This window comes from Phacochoerus africanus, chromosome 1, assembly GCF_016906955.1.
Source record: "Phacochoerus africanus isolate WHEZ1 chromosome 1, ROS_Pafr_v1, whole genome shotgun sequence".
In the NCBI taxonomy this organism is placed as follows: Eukaryota; Metazoa; Chordata; class Mammalia; order Artiodactyla; family Suidae; genus Phacochoerus; species Phacochoerus africanus.
In genome coordinates, this window is record NC_062544.1 from 238,815,093 (window position 1) to 238,839,171 (window position 24,079).

Consider the following 24,079-nt stretch of genomic DNA (forward strand, 5'->3'; position numbering starts at 1 on the left):
TGAAACATATTTAAGTAAATGCCTAAGAATGTCCTAAAGTCTACCAAAGTAGACTTGGATAATCAAGCACTGACTACAGGAACCACTTCCCTCTTGTGGGGCTAAAAGGAGACCAGAGGTAATGACTAGCTCATGACTACCTCTACAAATGGGCCAGGTCTGAGCACAGCAATTGAGTTTCCTTGGTATTAACAGCCTCTAGGACTGCCCAAAATAGACTGGGTAGCTTAAACAACAGTAATATATCTCTCATAGCTCTGGAGGCTGGAAGTCTAAGATCAAGAGGTCGGCAGGTTTAATTTCTCTTGAGGCCTCTTTCCTTGGCTTGCAGATGGCCGCCTTCTCTCTTTGTGTGAGCATCCCTTGTGTTCCTCTTCTTACAAGGACAATGGTCCTTTTGGCTTATGGCCTCATCCTTATGACCTCATTTAATCTTAACTGCATCTTTAAAGGCCCTTTAAAGGTAGTCACACTGAAAGTCAGGACCATCAACATAATGAATTTTGAAGAGACACATTTCAATTCACACCACCATTCACTCAGAAATGTTTTAAAAAATTATTCTAGAGGTAATAATATTACACTGGTAAGATTCATTTTGAAGTGAATGTTGTAGCTCTTCACACATTAAAAAAAAACTCTTTTTTTTTTTTTTTTAATTACTTCAGTTCCTGTTACAGACCTTGAACCTGTTACTTTTCCAACCGAGATCTCTGGGATAACATTAGGTAACGACCCTGCGCCACTCACCTAATGCTTTTGCTGCTGGTTGTACAGTTCGTTCAGTCTCCATCCCCATCACATGGCTTTTTCTCTTTCACAACATCACCACCATCACCCTCCGTTGCCATTCAGTCACTTCTTTCATCTGAAGAGTGCGGAAGCCTCTTAAAAACAAGTTTCCTATTGTTTTTACGAGAGCAGGCATGAGCTTAGTTCAGAATATTTCCCTGCCTCATGGTGCACCTGAAATTGTCACATTGCCCTGTGCTTCGTTGAACAGTGTTCTGTGCTACGGCTGAGTTTAAAGCAAATTGGGATCTATGTCTTCTCTAGGCTGATCAGCAATAACAGCTACTCTCAAGCTCCTTTGCACACCTAAGTTTCTAGATATTTAAAAAAATGGTTTGCATGGTATGTTTGTTTCTTTGTTGGTCCTTAAGTAATGATGTGTTTTATTACTGATTTGACAAATAGAAAATTATCCAAATCTGAAAATTTAAATGATAAGCTTCTTCCTTAGTGTGACCCTACCTTCCCCTCCCAGATGCACCAGAATCGAATCCTCCTTCTCAATCATTTTCCCCCAGTGAGGAAGTTCTATGAGTATCTGATTACAAGTACTAAGTTTCATGTCTTGAATCAATAATTTGACTATATACATGAGTCTGCCTCCAAAGTACCCTCAGTGATTAAAAAAAAAAAAAAAGATGCATTGGCATAAAAGAAGTGAAAACTTTAAATTCCAATTTCATGGAACTTTAGAAAAATCTAACAGGTTTTAGAATGAGCTCTCTTTCGTACCCAGAGGGGCAAGACATAGAATAACATAAAGCTTTTCTTTCTTTAGCTACCAAAGCCTCACAAAGACCTCGTCGCCCACGTCCCAGGCCTAAAACCACACCGAGCCCTCAAGTACCTCATACTAAACTGGGTAAATGTGTGATTCCTTGGTTTAAGGGTGAGCCCTACTAGCCTGTCCCAAGGAGGATCCTAACAGTGCTGAGTTCTCCCTCTTTCTAAGCGTGAAGTCATAAGGCACCATTAGGAATGTCTTTTCTACTGGATGTTGGAGAGAACATGACAGGATGGATACAGTTGATGCCAGAATACCTTAGTCTTTCTATGGGAGAGTCTTCTTTGCTATATATTTAGTATATTTCTTACTATCAAATTCCATTCAAATCTTAAAGATAAAACTTCTTTAGCAGAGCCAATATATTCACTTCAACTAAATAAACAAATTTTAAGTACCTTGCAAATTCCTGAACCAATATTGGCAATAGTGGGTGATAGCCTAGCTGTAGGAGTCTTATTTTATTTCTAAAACATTAAAGTTCAGAATATGTTTGCATGATATGAAAGAAAATATCAAGGCACACTGGACTTGGACCTTAGACTTTGGGCCCACTGCAGGATTTGAATGTGTGGGGGGAAACAGGAACCAAGGCAGAAGAATAGGACATGTAGTAGTTGGGGGCTGGGGGTGCCCAGAACAGACTGTTCTACTTCTAGATAGTCAAAGCATGGATGTTGATGCTGCTGCATTTGGATGGATCCATCCAGCCAACTGAAAAGAGTATTTTGAGGAACTGATTCAGGAGCTTAGTTGTGAAACAGAAACATCAATGGTCTTTGGATTCTACTTCCCCTAGGCTCAAGCAAGACAGATGCTCTACTGAGTACTATAGACTGTGTGATCATTTCTGTCCTGCTGTTTTATGTGCCATGGTTTGGACACAGGTCTCAGATTCTTACAAATAAGCTCTTAGCAAGAACAACATAGTCCACTTCAGTGATTAATTTTTATATATATTTCAAACTTAAAACTGTCTATTGCATCTGTGTTTACACACAGTAAGTGCTCATTTTCAGCTCCCATAGAAGTACAGGTTGATCATATTATTTTAAAGACAATTTATTTTCTCAGTGTACATTAGGTTAATGCCTAAAAATATTTTCCACTGACCGCAGACTTTTCCATATCAGTTAGAGTCCATTAGTTAAAACCTACGAGAATTTCATGTTGGCTTCTTTAAGATGCTCAAGACAGTGCCAAGGCTAAGCCTAAGACTGACCATGATTATAATTGGGCCATGTCTTCAAAGAACAGTCATCTTCCCTTTCAGTTTTTTCCTTTCCTTTTCTTTTATAGGAGGAATGATATATATACAAGCAAGTTTTGTTGTGAAATGAATGTTCTAACTTTTCATATATTTTAAATCTCTTTGGTTTACTTACTGTATTATTTTTTGGTCAGTTCCTGTTACAGCCCTTGAACCTGTTACTCTTAAACCAGAGGCCAGAGGAACAACATTAGGTAATGGTACACTGTATTTTCAACAAGTTTTGTTCTGCTTAGTGTCAGAACGAGTTTCATCTTACTTCACGTGACAAAAGTTTTCTTCTTTGTGGCTGTTCATCTACATTCTTTTCAAAATTATGAAAACTCTTATGTTGCCTGATGTTTTTAATAGAACTAGTCATGCGTGAACCTCCTTTAGGACATATATTTGCCACATAACCTCTCTGAAACTGTCTTTCTGTCTTTTGTTCATGCAGTGCTTATGATAAACCTGGCTTTCCCCAGACATATCACAGGTCTACCTCTTGTCTAGACAGATAAAGCTATTAACAGCTCTCAGGGCCAAGAGGATCCAATCATTGCATATCTACATTTCTACCTTGCTCTCTATTTGCATAGTATTTTGTTGTTTTGTTTCTATATAGATAATAATATGTTCTCATTTTAATAGTTATACAGAACATGTGCCAAAGATTAAAAGACAAAATTATAAATCTCAGATTTAGTATGACCATCCTTCCCTATCCATTAAATTTTTTAATAAATTAAAAATAAATACATAATTAAAAAAAAATGGAGTTCCCATGTGGGTTAAGTATCTGGCATTATCACTGCTTTGGTTTAGGTCGCTGCTGTGGCATGGGTTCAATCCCTGACCCAGGAACTTCCACATGCCTCAGGTTCAGCCAAATAAATAAATTAAATTAAATTAAATTTGGCAACAGTTCTTTACCTTTTTGTTGTTCAATCCAACTGCTCTATAAGACTTCAATGATAGTCACTAATCTTTATTTCTTAAATTAAAAAATGGCTTTTGCCCTAGAAGAAACTTCCATGAAAAGAAGATATAAAAGGAGTTTATGTAATTGACAAAAAATCTCAAACTAAAAAGTCAAATATCTAACAAGATGTAGAAAATCTGCAATTATGCTTTCACTTCCCATAACTTCCAGAACCATGGGTAATGTAGTTATGTAATAACCCAAGAACTTCTTCCTTCAGCTTCTAAAACGTCACAATAGAAGGATCATCCATGTCCCAGACCAAAAACCACACCAAGTCCTAAAGCACCTGAGTCCAAGCCAGGTAAACATGTGTTCCTGGTTTAGAGTCCTAGTAACCTAACCCAGCAGGGTCTCAAGAGTAATCCCAGTTGCTGGAAGTAACCAATATGCCCCATGAGAGTAATAATACAACTCATAATAAATTGCAGTTCCCAGAGTTCCCGTCATGGAATAGCAGAAGCGAATCCAACTAGGAACCATGAGGTTGCGGGTTCGATCCCTGGTCTTGCTCAGTGGGTTAAGGATACAGCATTGCTGTGAGCTGAAGGGTAGGTCGCAGACTTGGCTCGGATCCCATGTTGCTGTGGCTGTGGTGTAGGCCAGAAGCTGTAGCTCTGATTCAACGCTAGCCTGGGACCCTCCTATGCTGTGGGTGCAGCCCTAAAAAGCAAAAAAAAAAAAAAAAAAATTTGCACTTCCCACTGTGAAGATGGCAAGAACACAGTTGGGAGATCTGTGGGGCTACTGAATGCCTTATGCTTTCTTAAAAACTTCATCACTGGGTGTTTTATTAACTTCCACTTATCTGAAAATAAAACTTCTTAGAAAAATTACACATATTCAGTTCATATGAAAAACATGAAGTGCTTCAGTATCCCCAAGTTGTATACCTCAAAAGATACTAATATATCAGATGTGTGAGACATGTTTTAGTCCTCAAACCTGCAAGACAATTGAGAACAAAAGCTTTTTTATATGTAAACAAAATAGAGGATGGCATAAAATAGCATCTTTCCAATTATAAGATTGATTTTTGGGTGCTACCAACAAGATGGGCTGGGTATGTAAATATCTGGAATAGAAAAAGATAGATTGAGAGAGAGCAGAACCTTGAAATCATCATAGTACATGGATGAGTAAAAAGATGGAAAGGAATAAAATGTGTAGGAGTGGATATAGGTAGAGACCAACCAAAGGAGATAGTCTAACTGTAATACCAGTATAAAGGACATCTGACTTCAAGGTGGTAGTCAAAGCTTTTATAGATCTTGATCAGTTCATGGACTCCCCTGGTAGAGATCTCTAGGTACCTGACAGAGCAGTTGAGATTTGACTGAGTATATTTCAGCAAGCACATCTTTGCACACGAAGGCATGTTCTTTCTTTACTTAGTATGGAGGGATACCCAAATTGATTCAGTCTCATGCCTCCATCTCTTTCCAAAGTCCTTAGCAACACTCACACATCCCACTTTGACTTATTAGTTAGAATCAGATAATCAAAGGAAGAGGAATAGGAGATATGTACCTAACTTAGGTATGGCCAACTTTTAGGAAATTAACTGTGTACTTTTCTAGTTTAACAGCTTTTAAAAGTTGCTATGTAATCCTAGAAACTATATTATGCTAGTAAAATTCATTTTGAAGTAAAGGTTTTGAGTTTTCATTTATTTAAGATGATCATTTGATTTATTTTTGATACTTTTGGTCAGTTCCAACTGCAGTCTTCGAACCTGTTACACTCAGAACTGAGGCTTGGGTGATGACACGAGGTAATTACACGTTGTGATCCTCAGTAAGTGTATTTCCCTCTCATTGTCAAACTCATTGCATCACCATCACAGCTGGAGGTTCTTTGGCTTCATAGAGCTACATCATCATCCTCTTCTGTGGCTCCATTATAAACGTCATCCTAAAAGCATTAAAGACTCTGACTCTTAAAACAAGTTGTCCCTTGTTTTTAAGAGAGAGCCATGCATGACTCTAACTCAGGTCCACTCTTATACATATAACCATCTGAAATTTTTTTTGTCACCATCTGTGTTTTTTAACCAATCTTTTGTTAAATCTGGGTCTAAGAGGCAATTCTCTTGACTCCCATGACTATTACAGTGTCAGGGGAGTTCTTCGTGGATCTAAAAGTCTACTGTCTTTTTAAACTTTCTATGTGATATTTGTTCTTTAACTGACATTTTAGTTTATGTCAGCGTCTTATTTTAGTAAACTGTCAAACCAATGAGTTTGTAACTGCCTATCACCACCACCCTAATATTTTTGCAGTGATTCTCATCCTTTTTATTCAACGACGACTTCTACAAATGATACTTCACTTCTTGAATGAATAACTACTTTTACATATGACTCATTCCCATTGTTGGAATGAGTTGTTGTTAACAATTGAACATTCAGTTGTTTTTTAAGTAACAACAACAAAAAATTATTTTTAAAAAATGTTTATTTAAAAAAACATAACAGTATAATAAGGATGAAAGCTTCAAATTAAAAAGTTGAAAAAATATACTTCCTATATGTGAGAAATATAATATGAGGAAATCTAATATAAGTTTTAGGAAATCTAGAGCTGTGTCATGGGACCTATAGCTTCTGAACAACAGATTCTATAGTAACTGAAAGTTTTCTTTCTCCAGCTCCTAAAACATCAAAACGGACCCGTCGGCCACGTCCCAAACCTAAAACCACACCAACTCCTGAGGCACCTCGATTCAAACCTGGTAAATGTGGGTTTTCATTAAAGGAGTGAGTCCTTGCAGCTCTTGGGAGTCTGGGATTGATGCCAGTAGAGGCAGAGACAGCCTATGTGCACTCTATATGGGTAAAAGCACAAAATGACCTCCTACTGCTTTCTACCGAGTTAGCAGAGGAAAACATGATGGGAGAGATGTGTATGGCAGCTGGATTCCTTGTGCTTTCTACTCTTACTATATATTTTATTTAGCTTTTCTTATTCTATTGTATTCTTATCTTAAAGACAAGATGTCTTAAGTAGAAGCAAGCATTTCATTTTTATTTCAAGAAACAAACATGAAGTGCCTTCCATCTTCCCACAGCCCATCAATAGCTGTGAGGAGATCACAGAAGTGGGTGGCTTGTTTTTACTTCTCAATCTGCAATGTAGCCAAATTCAGAACCTGCCCCAGTGGGAAACATCAAAAGTTTGAAGGAAGGAAGTATGTCTGTGCAAATTGAGCTTTTTTGCCAGGGTTATAAACCTCCTTGACTTAAAGAGAGAAACGTTTGTGAAGGACAGGAATAAAGAGTTGGACAGAAGTTGGGTCTTAAAATCATGAAGATGAACATAGACAGAAAGAAAGGAGGTATAGAGACCAACCGGAGAGCACAGACTTCTGGCAAAAGAGAGGTTCTACTTCTTTTTTAAAAATTTTATTGGGGTGTAGTTGATTTACACTGCTGTGTTAGCTTCAAGTTTACAGCAGAGTGAATTAATTATACATATACATACAGCCATTCTTTTTTTTTCCCATGGGAGGTTCTACCTCTAAGTGGTGATGATAGTGCTGAGTTCAGAAGGGTCCCTAAGAGCAGTTAAAGAAAGTACTTGAAGACATGACTCGGAAGTTTGGATCTGAACTTAGAAACGTCAGTGGGCTCTTGCCACAGTCTCTTCCACCTACATAGGGTACTGCATTGTTGTGATTAGAGCTGAGGGCTGCTCTAGTGGGAACTACACTCAAAATATTCCTTATCCTGATTTGTTGAGTGCCTTTGTTTCAAGCAAGGAATCAGCCTATTTCCAAATATGAGTTCTCAACAAGATCTCCATGGTTCACTTTGCTTAATTCTTTCTTCTGCCTCTTTTCAAAACATAAAAGCTATTTATTGTAGCCACGCTTGTTTAGACATTCTATTTCCTTTTTTCCTCTAGTTTTACTAGGATACAATTGACATACAGGTCTGTACAAGTTTAAGGTGTATAGCATAATGGTTTGACTTACCTGCATCATGAAATAATTACCACAGTAACTTTAGTCACTTAGTTTAATTCATCTCAGATACAAAATTAAAGAAATATAAATTATATGTTATACCTCAATTTAGAAGAAGGAAATATAAAAAATATCTTTTCCTTGTGATGAAAACTTAGACATTCTATTTCCCTAAAGCTTCCACAGAAAAGCCAACAATTGCCAGAACAGTATATATTAGTAAAACATTTAAACAGATTTCCAAAGGCAGCCTTCTATAATGATTGGAATAAGGTACTTGGACACCTGGGAGAATATCGTGTTGACTTTTTGAGATGTTTACCAGATGTTGTAGGCTATGACTAACTATTTCATAAAAGAAGGTTCAACTGGCTTTAGGTGACCAAATCTTTTAACAACAAGTATGTAATTTAAGAAAAAATATTCAAATTGTTCTATATCTATCAAAGCAATATCATACTGTTAAGATTGAATTTGCTGACTTTTCACCAATGTTTATTTCATTGCTTTTGACTAGTTTCTACTACAGATCTTGTACCTGGCACTGAAGCTCCAGAAATCATGGGTAATGAGAATGTGTGTCCTTCCAGTAGTGCTTTTCCTGCTCATTGTCATCCCATTGTAGCCACCAGTTCTCCTGCATCTTAAAACCACTTCTATATCCTCTATTTTCATTCCATTGCAGTCTTTATCTTGCAATTCTGCTAAATTCTGCATCAAGTTATCTGTTAAATTTAAGAGCACTGTGTTTATACTAATTTCAGAATGTCAAACTGCCATGTAACAGCTCCACATCGTGTCATGTGATCTTGGGCATCTGTTTAAACAGCATTGACTATTTTATGCTTCCTCTTAAACATGAATTTCTATCTATCTCTTATTTTTATCACTTGCTTTTTCCTCATCACTTGTGAAAATACCATGTTTCTTTGATTGAGTTACTTTTTTATCAAATTAGGATCTATGTGATTATAGTGGTGGATCTGTGGTTTCAAGGAATGATGTTTGTATTGATGATTGAATTTTTTAATGTGCCTAAGTCTTAAAAGTTTAAATAGTGGACTTTGATGATAGAATAGGATGATTTTTTTCTCCTTTTCCACTGGGGTTTAACAGAGTTCTTAATTTGCATTGAATCAAGGACCACTTTGACATTTTGATGAGCACACTCCATTTGTTACATTGATCCTTGTACTTTCAGGTATATGAACTCATCTATGTACCATGATTATTGAAATAATAGACACTTATCTCAACTTGTGTAGAAGTATAAGCAGACCAATAAATGCTTTTTCCAGTAGTTAGAAAAGAATATATTATATAAATCTGTAAAAAGTTTAGTCAGACATCTTCCATACTAGAAAGAGTCAGATAATCAAATCTAGAGCTTCTTGTTGGCCAGAGTGATACTGAGCAAAGTGCAATGTTGTGCCTCTAACTTATGAGATAATTTATATTGGCAACAAGTTAGTCAATCTGCAAAGACCAAGAGTGTGGCTCTTTTCTATCATCCATGAAGCTTTAAAATTTGCTTCTAAAAATTAGTTTTCAAATAAATTTTTAAATCTCTTTGGTTTATTTTATTATTTTTTTGTCCAGCTCTTCCTACAGTCCTTGAACCTGTCATTTTTAGAACCAAAACTCCAGAAACCACATTAGGTAATGATATTCTGTGTTGCTCAACAATTTTTTTCCTGCTCATTGTCAACCCACTCTATCATCATCATCATCACATTATCACCAGCTTCATAAGACTGTCTTGCCATCCTCTGCTCTTCTTCAACTTTCTTTTTCTCCTTAATGGAAGTATTAAAGTCTCTAAAAAGAGGTTACCTGTTGTGTTTTTGGTTTTTTGGATTTTTTTTATTACTCAAATGAATTTATCACATCTGTAGTTATATAATGATCATAACAATCCAATTTCAAGTTACCTGTTGTTTTTTAAAGTTATGCATTGACTTAGGTCAGAATATCTGTCTATCATGTAATCTTATTTGAATTTGGGTGATGTACTTTTGTCTAAACAGTGCTCACATTTAAAGCTGAGTTTCGAGCACAGTAATGTCTGTATCTTCTCTAGACCAACTAAATCGTAACAATTTACATGGTACCATGGATTTTTTGATATATTTAAATTTCTCAGTGTGAGCCACCTACAGTTTGGTAATGGTTAGAAGCTGCTTCTTAGACGAAGTTCTTGGTGTCTTTTTTTTTTTGTCTTTTTTTGTTGTTGTTGTTGTTGTTGCTATTTCTTGGGCCACTCCCGCAGCATATGGAGGTTCCCAGGCTAGGGGTCTAATCGGAGCTGCAGCCACCGGCCTACGCCAGAGCCACAGCAATGCGGGATCCAAGCCACGTCTGCAACCTACACCACAGCTCACAGCAACGCTGGATCATTAACCCACTGAGCAAGGGCAGGGACCGAACCCGCAACCTCATGGTTCCTAGTCGGATTCGTTAACCACTGTGCCACGACGGGAACTCCTCTTGGTGTCTTATAACAAGATAGGCATAGTCACTTAAGATTATTTAGTGCTGTATGTACATTTAAACACACATGATCTATTTATTATAGCCATGAGTACATAGACATAGGTATATTTTTTAGCTTGCAAGAAATACAACGTTACTTTCCTATATTTTTTATGTATACTACCTAAACAGATTTTCCAAAGTAAGCTTCCATATTAAAATCAGAAAAGCAAACACCTAGGAAAGCCTCATGTTGACCATACTAAGATTCATAGTAGAATTCAAAGGTTGTGCCTACCTTCTGCGGTGATTTTTTTCCAAACTATAGAGACGATTTGGATTCTATGAATTCAAAGTTTAAAAAAATTTGCTTGTCATTTGAAACTAATGCTCTGAAGAAAAAATAAAGACTTTCTGTGTGTGTTTAAACTTTCTTGTGTTCATGTTGTTGCTTCTGGTTAGTTCCTGCTATGAGCTTTGAACGTGTTACTTATAGTTCTGAGGCTCCAGAAACAACATTAGGTAATGATTTTTGTGACCTCATTAAATGCTTTTACACTCACTGGAAACTCATTCCATCACTGTCGTAGCCAGAGTTGCTCCTGCTTCCTTAGACTCTGCTGTTGCAATTCTGTTTCATACTTCATTTTATAAGTAGTCAGGATTCGTAATTCAAATGCTATGGATAATTTCTAACAGATGTCCCTGGATGGAGCTGAGGAAATCTATCTTCCATGAAACCCCTTTTAACATTCAGTGAAAAATCTGAAGTCCACATTTTCCCTTTCTATTTAGAAATTAGATCTATAAAATGATGATAATTAAGTACCATGAAATTTCTCTGAGGAACTTACTTTCTATAAGTTTATTGTGATATTTTTGTTATTCTCTTCCTATTTTAAGGAATAGGATTTCCCTGTTAAATTATCCAAAAGAAAAAAGTTGCTCCCTGTTAGTGTCAGTTCTAGTGAATATAAGTTACATGTTTTCCCATCATCAATGAACTTGACTATTCTTATTCACCACAGTTCAGCATTGGCTCTTAATCTTTACTAAGCAGGAATCTCTCTGAATACCTAATTATGCATATTAGTATCTGTATCTTTAAATTAACAAATTTCATTATTATTTTGGTCTCCAAAATACCCTCAGGGATAAGGAACAAACTAGTAAAGTGAAATTTTTCCAAATCAGGCAATAAACTCAAGAAAATCTAATGTTTTAGAAAACAATGATCCACTTACATGCTATTTATGGTTTCTACACCTAAATACACAATGACAACTCAAAGATTTTATTCCTTTAGTTTCAAAACATGGTGAGAAATCCTTCTCCCAAACTTTAAACTTCCCAAAGCTTCACAGTTAAAACCAAGAAAATCTATGGTTTGGGTTTAAGGGATCCTTTCAACCCACAGCAGCTGGGTCCCAAGAGTGATAATGTTGTGGCTTTCTAACTTGTACTTCCCACAACTGTGCCCTCCTAGAGAGAAGGTAGCATTTCTGCAATTGTACATGGCCTAGCAGGTTTATAGCTAGAGGAGGTCAATATGATAGCCAAATGCACAAGGATTGTTTCTGATGAATAATGCATCTTATTCAATTCTCTGATCATTCTATTCATCTCTGTTTAAAATAGCACTCCTTCTTTGTCTTAGGTAAATAAGTATTTCTTTGCCCTCTGTGGTCCCAGCACCCTATTAGCAGTTGAATAATGTAGGATGTGGGACAGAGAAAGAGATCAAAGTAAGGGCATGTTTACCTCTCAAACAAGGTACACTATAACTATGAAGAAAACCTCTTAATGAGTTTTTCTTAGATAAAAACAAATTGCTTATACAAAAGCAGCTTGTTTGGTTAAAAAAAGAGAGAGAGAGAGAAAGAAAATATTTAAAGGAGTCAAGGGTCTACATGGGCCAATAGAGAATAGTTGGGCTTTGAAATAACTAGAATTTGAATTAGTGGGTGGAATTATGGGAACAACAAAATAAAACAAGAACTTTTGACACCTATTGAGGGTACCCAAAGGGGGTACATAGAACAAAACACTCCTAGATGCTACTGAATATTTTGTTAATGATACTATCATGAAATCGGCTATAGAAAGCCTTCATGGAAATCAAGATTCAGATGCAATAGTCAACTTAATTGAACTTAATTTTTTCAAATAGGTTCTTGCTTTTTTGAGAAGAATGGTTAAAATCAGGGATCAGCAAAGGAGCAAAACTTTTTATGTAAAGAGTTAGACAGCAAATATTTTAGACTTTGCAGACCATCCATTCTGTCCCAATTACTCATTTCTACTATTGTAGCTTGAAGGTAACCAATGCCAAGATGTAAGTGATATGTAAATATACCTTGAATCATCTTAGTTTGTAGGTGTGGTTGTGTTCCAATAAAACTTTATTTGAATTTCATACCATATTTACATGTAATAGAACATTAATCTTCTTTTAATTTTTTCTATCAATTGAAAATGTTCTTTTCTCACAGGCCAGAAAGAGGGGGGATTTAGGATTTATTATCCGTAATTTGCATAATTTCGGCTTTAAATAACACATAGTTTGCATGCCACTCCATAACCCTGCAATTTTCAAAGTCCGTGTATTGCTACCTTTATTTAAATTCTGTGAAATAAATTATCCATAATAACTTTGACAACTTAGACCCTCTTCTTTCAGCTCCCATTGAACTGCAAACTCTTACTTTGAAACCAGTGACATCACCAAGCCTAGACATGACACAAAGTCAACCTGGTAAATAGATTATTTAATCTGTCTGGGTACACCATGAGCTTCAGGGGACACACTCCAAGTGTTGTATTTGCAAATATTAAAAAATGCAAAATACACGTTTGGTAACTCTGTATTTTGTACTTGCTCTTTCCATGATTGCATGTTGGTGTTAAATTAGTAATACATTGTATTCATATTAGTTGTGTTATTCAACTCTATAGAAATATTTATCTTCATTTTATTGGGTTTTCTCTGTATCATATTAGAGAATAATCACATATCCGATAAAGGAATCAACAAAACTACTTGGAAGAAATGATTTTATCCTTTACCTTTATTTTTCACAAACTTACAGATGTGTGGTTCTCTTTAGTAATAAGCTAAATGGGTGCTGTGCTCTGTGAAAAGTATGCTCATTCAATTGTGAACCTTAAGGAAGGAGAAAGTTCTCACTTTGGTGGTAGAGATAACAAAATTTCACCTTATACAAGAGCCTGAACATTATTGCCCTTCACTATGAAAAACAAATTTTAAAAATCATTCTTAGCAATGTGTTGCAACTCTCTGACATTTATTTTGAAATGATGGATCTTACTTTTCTCTAACATAGGATTATGTAATTTCTTTTCATCCCTTTTGTGTATATTTTAATTAGCTAGCTGGCATTTTGGTGTTCCTGTTGACAGTACAAGGTATGATTGTTAATGATAACCTGCAACACATAAAATTATTAATTCAATTCAGTTACTTGAGTCTCCTTTGGTCTTAATAATACTATTGTTATTATAGTGACAGTCGACACTGAGCACTTACAAGTATAAGGTACTTGTCTAAATAGTTAGTTTGAATTCACTCAGTGCTCACAAGAACCTATCCTTGATCAATTGTACCATTTTGTGTTTTTTTGCTAGTTTCTGAAGTCGTGGAATCGGTTACATTTAGTACTGAGTCATCAAAAGAAGCTATAGGTAATAATGTTTTCCAGTGGAAAGTCAGGTGTATGTGCTTTTCCATCTCATTGTGGAAGTCACCTTGGGATGTCCTCATGCTTTGTGACATTTCATAGCTCTTCACATCTTGTCTGAGCTCACCCAGTGAATCTTGAGAGTCAAATGTTACACGCAGCACGTTGCACTAGTATGGCTATGCAAATTTCGCAGTTTCCTTATTTAGTTTCCTCTTCACTCTGAATGCAAAATTTCATTTGTTAATATTCTGGTCACTCTTGTAATATGAATATGCACATCCTCTTTTTCATTTTCATATTGTTTTTAAGATTCATCCCCATGCTTTCATGAACTCACTCTATGTTGTCCTCTCACTAGAATCCTTAAACAAAATATGTAGGGAAGTGAAATTATCTGCTTTGCTCCAGGTAGAAATTGCTTTAAGACTCTGCCAGTTAGCATGTGTGTGTGTGTGTGTTCATTCACATTCCACATTACACACTGCCTTTATTTCCTGCCTAATATACCTAAATGTTATTTATTCTCACAAGTATATCTACTTAAGATAATTAACCTCTGTCATCAAATTAAGTAGTGTTCCATTACAATGGGTCCTCTGGGCTGCCCACTACTAACCTACAATTCCCTGTTTCTTCCCTAGTACCAACTGAAACAGATTATCCCACTGCCAAAGCACCACTCAGGCCAGAGGAGCCAAAGACTGAAGGTGGTAAAGGTTTCCATGCTTTGATTCACTTATTCAAAAAAAAAGTTTAATTAGCATCTGTCATGTTTCATGAAACATGAAAGTTCAAGCTGGGGTACCTGTTCTACAGTTGAATAGCTTTTTTAGAGCTATAGTTTCCAAAATTCTTGAATTCCTAAAATGGTCTTTGACTCTCTGACTACAGAAATAAATTTCAGTTTTGTAATATCTAAATATTGAGGCATAATAACATTTGACAGTCAGGATGAGGTATGTTGATATTCAAGAAAGAGATACTTGATTATAGCTTAATATCTTACATTTTTAAAAATTGTTCTTCTTTGTTTTGATGCAGTTGTGGAATCTATTACATATGTGTCTGAACCACCCGAGACCATGCTAGGTAATGACACAGCCAGCAGCTTTTGTCTCCATTGTCACCATCACCCAAGAACTGAGGTTCTCCCTCATTGTGAATTTATGCTGCAACATCATTCTTTGTCATGGCAGTTAATTTTCTTTTTAGATGCTTCTATTCATAATCATTGACCAAAAAGTGTCTTTTCCCATTAAGTTTTGTATCTAGACCCTGGTCCCTCTCTCTCTCTCTACTTAAGTCACTGAAACTGTCAAATCTGAAGCATCTTTTTCCTAATGTTGAACATTCTCCCAGCTTGTTGTTCTGTTGAATATTTCAGATAATATTTGTGGTATGATGATCCACTTATACTTCTTCCCCTAGCAAAATGCTTTGCATTAATGCTCACTTTATCATGTTCATTTACATGTTTGGTGTTTTCTTCATTAGTTAAATAAATAAAATTCAACGCTGCTGAATGGCTTATGCTTTCACATTTTTTATCACTTTGTTTTTCTCTTTATGATTACCATCGAACATATCTTTCTAGCATTGTTGGGGAGGTACTAGTGAGGAGTGAGGATTTAAAAAGTAAGGATATTGCTTACTTGGAGAGTATTTTATAACCTGGCATCTCTAAGCAATTTTTAAACTAAATGAACTATGAAGTAGGACTGCTATCTTGCTGCACACTTGGAATTTTCTTTATTTTTTAAAAAATCTCCTTGTTACCATTCTTTCTATCATCTGTACGCAAGTTGTGAGAAGCACTATAGTAACTCTGGGTACTTTCCTTCAGTTACCATAGAAACATCACTTCTGCCTTCCCAAACTATAATCCTACCCAGCCCAGATGAGCCTCAGACCGAACCGGGTAAATACATTTTTTTGTATTTCATGCAGAAGGTGAGTGTTTGCAGAACTTATAAGAATGGAAAGATGATCTATCGGCACTGCTATTAGTTATCTGAAGCCCTAACTTAATCACTGCTCACAGTCTTGGATGGGTGATCTTACCTTTCTAATGTCCCACTTCTATTCACAATCTGTAGCCAGTCACATGGCAGTGTTGTGAATATAATTTAGGATATAGCTGACAAACACCTCTCAACTACTCTGCAAGTCTTTCAGGCAGGAAATAGTAATATTTCTGAGTAAGACCTTTTATATTCTATTTTAAAATATAAATATTGTATCTTAACTTTAAATACTTTATCATTTTGACTAGGTTTACAATGTCTATGGTTATATAAAAACTATTTTAAGATACCTAATTTATGTGTGAGATTAACCGAAACCTCTAGAAACAGATTTCACTATGCAGTCCACGTAAAGGGATACAACTGGCCAGCCATCTCATCATTTTTCAGGTCCCTTACTTCTTTCTACTGTGCCTTCCTGTGGCGGTTTGACCATTTCACTGCATCCAAATAGGAGAAACTAAAATCAAACCAGTTACTTGGCAAGTCATAAAGGTTTATTTGATGGTGAAATTCAAAACATAGGGAACAAATCATCAATGTGGATATCTAAATGTGCTTCTTCTTTCAAGGAAAAATTCTCTCAATATTTGCTGGCTCTCCCAACAGCAGTTTAATCATAAATAAGCCCAAACTTATATTTCAATTGACTTTAAACTATTTTGTATGGCTCTATTTCCAAAAGAAATATGGATATCAATTTTATTCATTGTCCTCTAAAATACCCTTTTCAGCTTTGCCTGTTCAACTGTACAGTTTTATTTTTATCAAGACTTCACACTGACTGTCTTAACTGGATCTGTGTCAATTATCTCTAACTTTTCCAAAGTTTTTTTTTAATAGCTGTGATCATTAATATGATTGAATCATTTAACTGTGAATACTGTTAGTGGTACTAATCTCATTCTGAATCTTTTTTTTTATAGAATTGCCTCATGACATGCCTTTACCTGAAGATGCTCTCTTTTATAAACTGGGGGGAGCAAACAGCCTATCAGTAGGAATCTCAGCAAGCAAAGCAGTTCAAAGTCAGGATATCACAAGACTAAGGAAACTCTAGAAGTATAGCATTTTAGGATTGGAAGGGCTTTTAAAAATCCTTTTACTGTTGATGAAGAACCCATGGTTGTAGACCAAGTGACCAGTAAAGCCAGCTCTAAATCTCCAGGCTCCAGGCTCCTAAACCTGTGTAATCTCCAACAAATCTGGTTCATCTCTCTACAGGCTCCACTGAAACCACTTCATGCCCTGTGTATTTTGATTAAGTTTCAGGAAGAAGTCTCTTACAGACTCAACTGATTCTTTTATCTATAATTCTTCTTTTCAGCAAGCTTTTCTGGAGGTGCCTGAAACTCCATGACCTTGAAACTTTTTTGTTTCTTATCTCTCTTTATCCCAAACACACTTAATCCAATCAAATGAGGCATTTCCACAAGCTGTGACTTTGCATTTAATAGTTCTTTTCCTCCAGCAGGATATGCTTTCAATTTTCTTGGTGAAGAAATAATTGATTTTTACACTGAATGTCCTAGAACTTCTTTAGGAACTACCCAGCAGACGAGTAACTTTCTTCAATAATGTATCCTTTCAATTTCTGTTCAATTTTTCTTCCCCAATGTAACCAATACAAATTGTGTTGTGTTTAACAAGATTAATTTATTTCCATTAGCACTTACTATTAAGATGCTTTCATTTTCTAGACATATTTAGAATGTAACACTTTTTATTTAGAAGAAATTATATGTTTTTGCACTTAAAGTGTTATACTGGGATTTTCTGATTAGACGGTGTGAGCTTATACTAAGGGTGAATTTTTTATTGAGAAATTTAGTTTTAACTCATTTAAAATATATTTGAAGTAGATATTTCTAAAATTCCAACAGTTGTATTTGCCAGCTGAATATCTTGGATATCAGTTAATGTGCTTTCTTATTTTTTATTCTATTATAATAAGAAAATTATCTTCTTATACTTTGTGGCTCTTTGAGAGCTTTAAGTGCATTAATTGCTGTGTATTTAGGTCTTCAGTCACTGCACAAACATCTCTGAGATCCTAGAGGTGTAGGTACTGTGATTCCCAAAGAGCTCAAGGGCTCCAAACCTATATCCTTTCTTTTAGCTCCTAAGCAGACACCGCGCACTCCTCCCAAACCAAAAACATCTCCACGTCCAAGAATCCCACAAACACAGCCAGGTAAATACATATTTTATACTCTGGCCTGAAAAGTTTAATGTTAGTGGGGTTGCTCTGTTGAATTATAGCAAGTTAGATTTTTAATCCTTGTAAACTTAGTTTTCCTTTGAAACCTAGTAACTCTTTAAATTTATTTATTTATTTATTTATTTATTTTGGTCTTTTTGCCTTTTCTAGGGCCGCTCCCGCGGCATATGGAAGTTCCCAGGCTAGGGGTCTAATCAGAGCTGTAATCACCGGCCTACACCAGAGCCACAGCAATGCAGGATCTGAGCCGCGTCTGCAAACTGGACCACAGCTCATGGCACCGCTGGATTCTTAACCCATTGAGCAAGGCCAGGGATCGAACCCACAACTTCATGGTTCCTAGTCATATTCATTAACTATTTCGCCACGACGGGAACTCCTCTTTACATTTATTGTTAGACTTTATAGTAAATTATATCACTGGAGTAGGTCAGTTCAGAAAGCTTCCCTATTGTTACATTATTTGAGAGAGTTTGGAAAAGAATAGAATTTCTTAAAAGAGCAGCCTGCCAAGCCCTTGCCTCTCTCAGCTTGAAAAACCCTTCCTTGGTCTGTGAATGTCCTCCCCCGACAATCACCCACATTTTTTGATCTTTCAGTAGATTTTATTTAATATTAGGTTATGAAGAGTTTTGATATATATCCTCTCCTACAAAATAATGATTACATAATATTGCTTTGATTATTTTGCTATAAATTTTGGAAAGGACTCATACAAGAGTCATTGTAAACTATTTTTATTCTGTTCAATAAGCTCTTGCTTGAATGATTAATTCTAACCCTAACTTCTCAACCAAGATCTTGTCCAGTTCCTCTGACTGCCTTGGCGGATCTCCATTTCAGGCTACCATAAACTCGACATGCCTCAAAGAAAGTTCATCTTTCCCTCCTTTCAGTTTCTCATTTACATCTGTTGCAGACACTCAGCATTTTACATCTGATTTTTATTCTTTTCCTCATCCAGCCACTTAGATCCATCAGTTTTTCCATACATCTCTAGCATTGGTGCCTACTCCAAACACATACCCAGTCATGCCTACTCTACTGTCATTAATCAACTGCTCTCCTGTCCCTCTTCTCTCCTAATTTAAAATTCATATCACCCCTTGATGCTTAAGTGGTTAACTAATTCATTTTATCAGTCAGTCACTCAACAAATATTTATTGCATGCTGAATGCATCGTGCTAGACACTGGGAATATGAAATGAAATTTTATACTCCTATAGTGAAGGAAGTTACAATATAGACCAATCACCTAAATTTAAATTTATGCATGACCCACTTCCAAAAAGTATATGAGGTACACTTTACCCAGTTTACTAGGAAAGCAACCCTAACTATGACTAATGGCCTGGGAAAGGGAAAATATTTGCAACATCAAAATTATGCTTGATCCAGGTAGAAGTTCTGAATTACCAACACAAATTATTTAATCAAATTTCAGCATCCTTACTGAAAAGAAAAACTGTGGATTTGGGGGTGAGCTTTAATATCTGAGTGATGTTAATATATCCTTTTATACTTCAGAGAGGAATTTTGCCTGTTATCTTTTCTTTCAGGGAAACTTCCTTGAAAGACAGTTCTATGTACCACATCTAGCTAATGATTTTAAGTCTGCTTTAATATATTTTGAAATGTGTTTTTGTTTAATTACTACAATTTGCTAAGAAAATGATATGGGTAAAATACATAACTATATGAAGGTACCAAGGCAACAATCATCTGAAAGAATAAGAAATTAGAAATAATAACAAGAAATACATTTGAAATATTAACATACCAGAAATACTGGGGAAAATAATGATTAATAAATAAATAATGATTAATGAATAGAATAAGAATTTTGAAAAACAAGTATATTAGATTTGTGAATAGGAAACCAAAATATAACTTGGTTAGGCCAGCAGCTACAGCTCTGATTTGACCCCTAGCCTGGGAACCTCCATATGTCAGGGGTGCAAGCCTAAAAATAAAATAAAATAAAATATGCATTCTGATTATTCCTCTTAAAAGTTGGTGAAATTAGGTTCTCTCTGACCTAGAGGAATACAAGCTTTACTTAATAGATGCCAGCAATATTCTATGTTTTTATTGTCTTTTAAGGGGGTTTGTGTAGTGATGCATATGCATCACTAAATAGTTCAAAGACAAATATTTAAACCCTAATACCTCCTCCCTTACTCCTGGCTAGCTGTTGTAAATTTCAAAAGCCAATTAGGAGAATGTTCTGTTCTTAAGTACAACACCAAATGCAAATTACTGTTGTTGGGCTGTAAAGGCATCATCTGACAATAGTGTGTACAACTTAAAGAGCAACATGATGTGTTCACCTAGTAATCTTTTTCAGAATGAAATTCTGTAATTGGGCATGCCACCTTCTTATTTATACTTAAGCTATATTTATAAATTAGATAGCAAAATTTAAATTACTGTATTTGGCACTGAAGGACATATTGAGATAAAAATGTGGAACAAATCATCAAGAATCTTTTGTCATTGAGCACAGGTTTGATTTTTAGATTCCTAAGTAACTGTGAACAATCGCATTATTAATAATTTTATGTCTAGAAATCTTATAACCATCCAATTTTTGGATGCTTTCTAGTTTTTGAGGCAGCAAATATGAAAAAAAAAATTTACTCAGATCCTTCAATGTCAAATCTGTAAATTTTCTCCAAAAGTGGAAACAAATGTTTTGTAGGAGTACAGCTTTGACATCATTTTGACATTCCACACTTAATTCTCACAACCACCTTTTGAGTTTGGACAGGTTTATTATTTCCACCTAAAAAATGAGAAACATATTAAAATGTGACCTGCAGAGCTGGGATACAGAGAGCCCAAGGCTTGGGAACTCGTGGTCATGTTTGGATCTCAGTGTTCAGTTCAAGTCTTGTCTCTGGTGCCTGATAACCATGGATCCTCAGGTAGATAGTCTCCAACCCAAGGCTTTAAAGTGAAGCTGAGAGGGAATTCCCACTGTGGCACAGCAGGGTAAGGATCTAGGAACTTCCATATGCCACGGGAGCAGACCAAAAAAAAAAAAAGTTTTAATAAAAAATTTAAAAAATAAAGTGAAGCTCATAATTCCTTCCTCCCAGCATTATAGTGAAAACCAAAGGGCACAATCCTTATGAAAGTATCTTTGAATAAGATATAAATAACTTCACCCTTTTTTTTTTCCTGGTATCTATTACGTTAGCACCTTTTTCTTCAAAGGAACGGTTGTGGAAAGAATTTTGGTTTGTGAACATGTTCATTTAAAGGTTTATTTAGGGCCTGAGACTTGAAGGGGGCTTAAGATGTGACCCACCCACCTCAGCCCCTTGTCCACTTCACTTTCCATTGCTAAGTTGACTGAGTTTCTCTCATGCATACTTCGTGGGCTCCCACTATGAGTTCACCGATTTTATCTTCACAGAAAGACATGGGGATACATTTAAGAAGTCAAGCAAACATCCAAAAAACACAAGCACTTATATTACTTTAATTTCTATCTCTTCTGAAACAAAGATTTCAAAAAAATCTTCATCTTACCCTTAACCTTTAGTCAAATTTTACTGTGTTTCAGATTTCATATTCTTAAAGTATCTGGAAATCTAACTGATCTAATTTTAGAGCTTAAGGTTTATTTTTTCCATCTAACTCCCATTTCAATACTTTTTTTAAAATCAGGGTCAGGCTTATACCTTGTCATATCTTATGTGTTAAGCATGACTGGGAGATGCTGAAACCAAGTGACTCATGATCTGAGCTCTCTCTTTCAGTTCCTAAGGTGTTCCAGCGTGTCACTCCAAAGCCTAAGACATCACCAAGTCCAGAAGTGTCCTATACTCCATCTGGTAAATGCTTTATTTCATGTTTAAGCCAAATGTGTTCTACTGTCACACTTTGCTGCAATGAAACATGAAGGTTGGTGAATATAGGGCCTATATTTCACTTAGGTTCAGATACCACATTGTATCATGCATGATATAATCATTTCAGAGTATTTATAAGAGTTACTTAAGGGTTCATATTGTAAGTCATTGATATAGTTCAAAGCCAGAGAATTACACCTGCCTTCAGAATGCTTCTTCTAGAATTAAATTTCTCTTATTTTCTGACTCATGAAAAATAATCTACCCATGTTAACTGCACTATGCTCACATTTCAGCAAAATACGATAAAATTAAGAATTTCAAAAATTTTGGAATTTTCCCACAAAAATGATAAAATGAAGTTTTACAAATGGAGCAAATGACATTTATGCATTTTCTCAGATTCAGAAATTTTCCATTACCCAGGATTGAGGGTTTTTTCCCTTTTAAATTCTATTTTACCAATTCATGGAGCAATAGCTTAAGAAATTTGTCTCACACACACAGACAAAAATGATTTCATTAGCTAAAATCTATTTCTCACCTATCATATGAGAAGGCTTTTTGTCTGATTATAAGGGGAATAATCTCCTGTTTATGGAAGCAGTGAGGATGGGGACTGCAAGGACCCAGACATTTCTCTAGGTCTTCACATAGGAAGCCGCTGTTACCTTCTCTCGTTAGTTCACTCTTGGTTCATTAATAAGCCAAACCAAGTTATTTTTTTAACTAGAGTACCTGTGAAATACTGTACATTTTCCCCTTTCTTTTTAAATGTTCAATTATTATAAATTCCTAGATGTTCCCAGAAGCATATGGACAGTTCCCAGAACCAAAGGATTGCTGTAACTTGACAACATTTTGGAAGCAAGTACATTCACTTGCTATCATGTTTTCCAGGTTGTATAAGTGCTGCTGTGGGATAGGTTGTTGCAGGTGATGAGAGGCTACAAAGAGCCTCTTTTGTCCTGAAGTCTAGAATTTAAATTTATGCCAGTAAATGCGTCTGTCAATATGAGAAATGCCAATAAGAAAAAAGCTGATCTTCCACTTGCAAAAGGTCTACTTCTTGTTTTCAGTTGTGGAATAAAATATAGAATGGAAGTAGAGTCATTACAGATAACAGGAAAAGATTCAAGTGATTTTTATCACCTTTCCTTTTCATTAGAGAAAGTAATACTTTTGGTGCTGATATGATATCATCTCATTGCAACAATATATCTAATAATTAGACTTTATTGTTTTCTTTTTTTAGGGACACAGCTTTGGCACATGGAAGTTCCCAGGCTAGGGGTTGCATAGGAGATGCAGCTGCCAACCTACACCACAGCCACAGCAATGCAGGATCCGAGCCACATCTGTGACTTACACTCGTGGCATGCCAGATCCTTAACCCACTGAGAAAGGCCAGGAATCGAACCTGTATCCTCATGAATACTAGTCAGGTTCCAAAATGGAACTCCCTTTTTCTTATTTTTTGATGTCTAATATTTGCGTTAATTGCATCAACACCTTATTTTTCACAGACACTCTAACTCGTAAGCTTGAGCCCTGGAACAATAGCGCAAATTCTCCCCTTGGAGCCTTCACTGAGCGTACCCCATTGACCCTCCAGTTCCAAATGTTCAGTTCAAATTCTGTCTCTCAACCTGGTGTTGGTCCTGCCATTGTGTCCATCAGGGGTTCCCCTTTTGCTCCAGGGGGTGTGATGCTACAGGAGGAATTATAAGGCAATCATTACTACTTCTCAGTTTTCTCCCAAGTGTCGATACAAACTGGATTCAAATGGTTTGGGGCTTATTTCTAGGCTCAGGTTTACATCCTAATAAGCCCACAGCGATGCTTCTTGCTCAGAAAAACAGGGTAAATTCCATGTAGATTAAACATATACTGGTATCCTAGGGAAATAGATGCTCTGTAAAAATCTAAAAATGGAAAATGTAGTGCTAAAATCAGGACAGAGTTGTTTTATCACAGTGTTTTTCTCAAAATTTAATCTGAGATATAAGTAAAAAATTCAAATTTT

General features: G+C 35.9%; 1 protein-coding gene across 25 annotated transcripts in view; it reads left to right on the forward strand.

Moving 5' to 3' along the window:
• ABI3BP (ABI family member 3 binding protein) overlaps positions 1-24,079 on the forward strand; it is a 276,498-nt gene that overhangs the window by 183,172 nt on the left and 69,247 nt on the right. For 13 of the 25 annotated variants that reach the window (XM_047793435.1, XM_047793465.1, XM_047793446.1 and 10 more), the window contains 14 exons: positions 669-728; positions 1,571-1,654; positions 2,981-3,040; positions 5,522-5,581; positions 6,458-6,541; positions 8,292-8,339; positions 9,374-9,433; positions 12,927-13,001; positions 13,892-13,948; positions 14,589-14,654; positions 14,989-15,036; positions 15,791-15,865; positions 18,091-18,165; positions 21,961-22,035. In XM_047793435.1, the coding sequence (XP_047649391.1) occupies positions 669-728; positions 1,571-1,654; positions 2,981-3,040; positions 5,522-5,581; positions 6,458-6,541; positions 8,292-8,339; positions 9,374-9,433; positions 12,927-13,001; positions 13,892-13,948; positions 14,589-14,654; positions 14,989-15,036; positions 15,791-15,865; positions 18,091-18,165; positions 21,961-22,035 (927 nt within the window). The remainder of the gene's footprint in view (positions 1-668; positions 729-1,570; positions 1,655-2,980; positions 3,041-5,521; positions 5,582-6,457; positions 6,542-8,291; positions 8,340-9,373; positions 9,434-12,926; positions 13,002-13,891; positions 13,949-14,588; positions 14,655-14,988; positions 15,037-15,790; positions 15,866-18,090; positions 18,166-21,960; positions 22,036-24,079) is intronic. The other 12 variants (XM_047793526.1, XM_047793473.1, XM_047793492.1 and 9 more) reach the window with 12 other exon arrangements.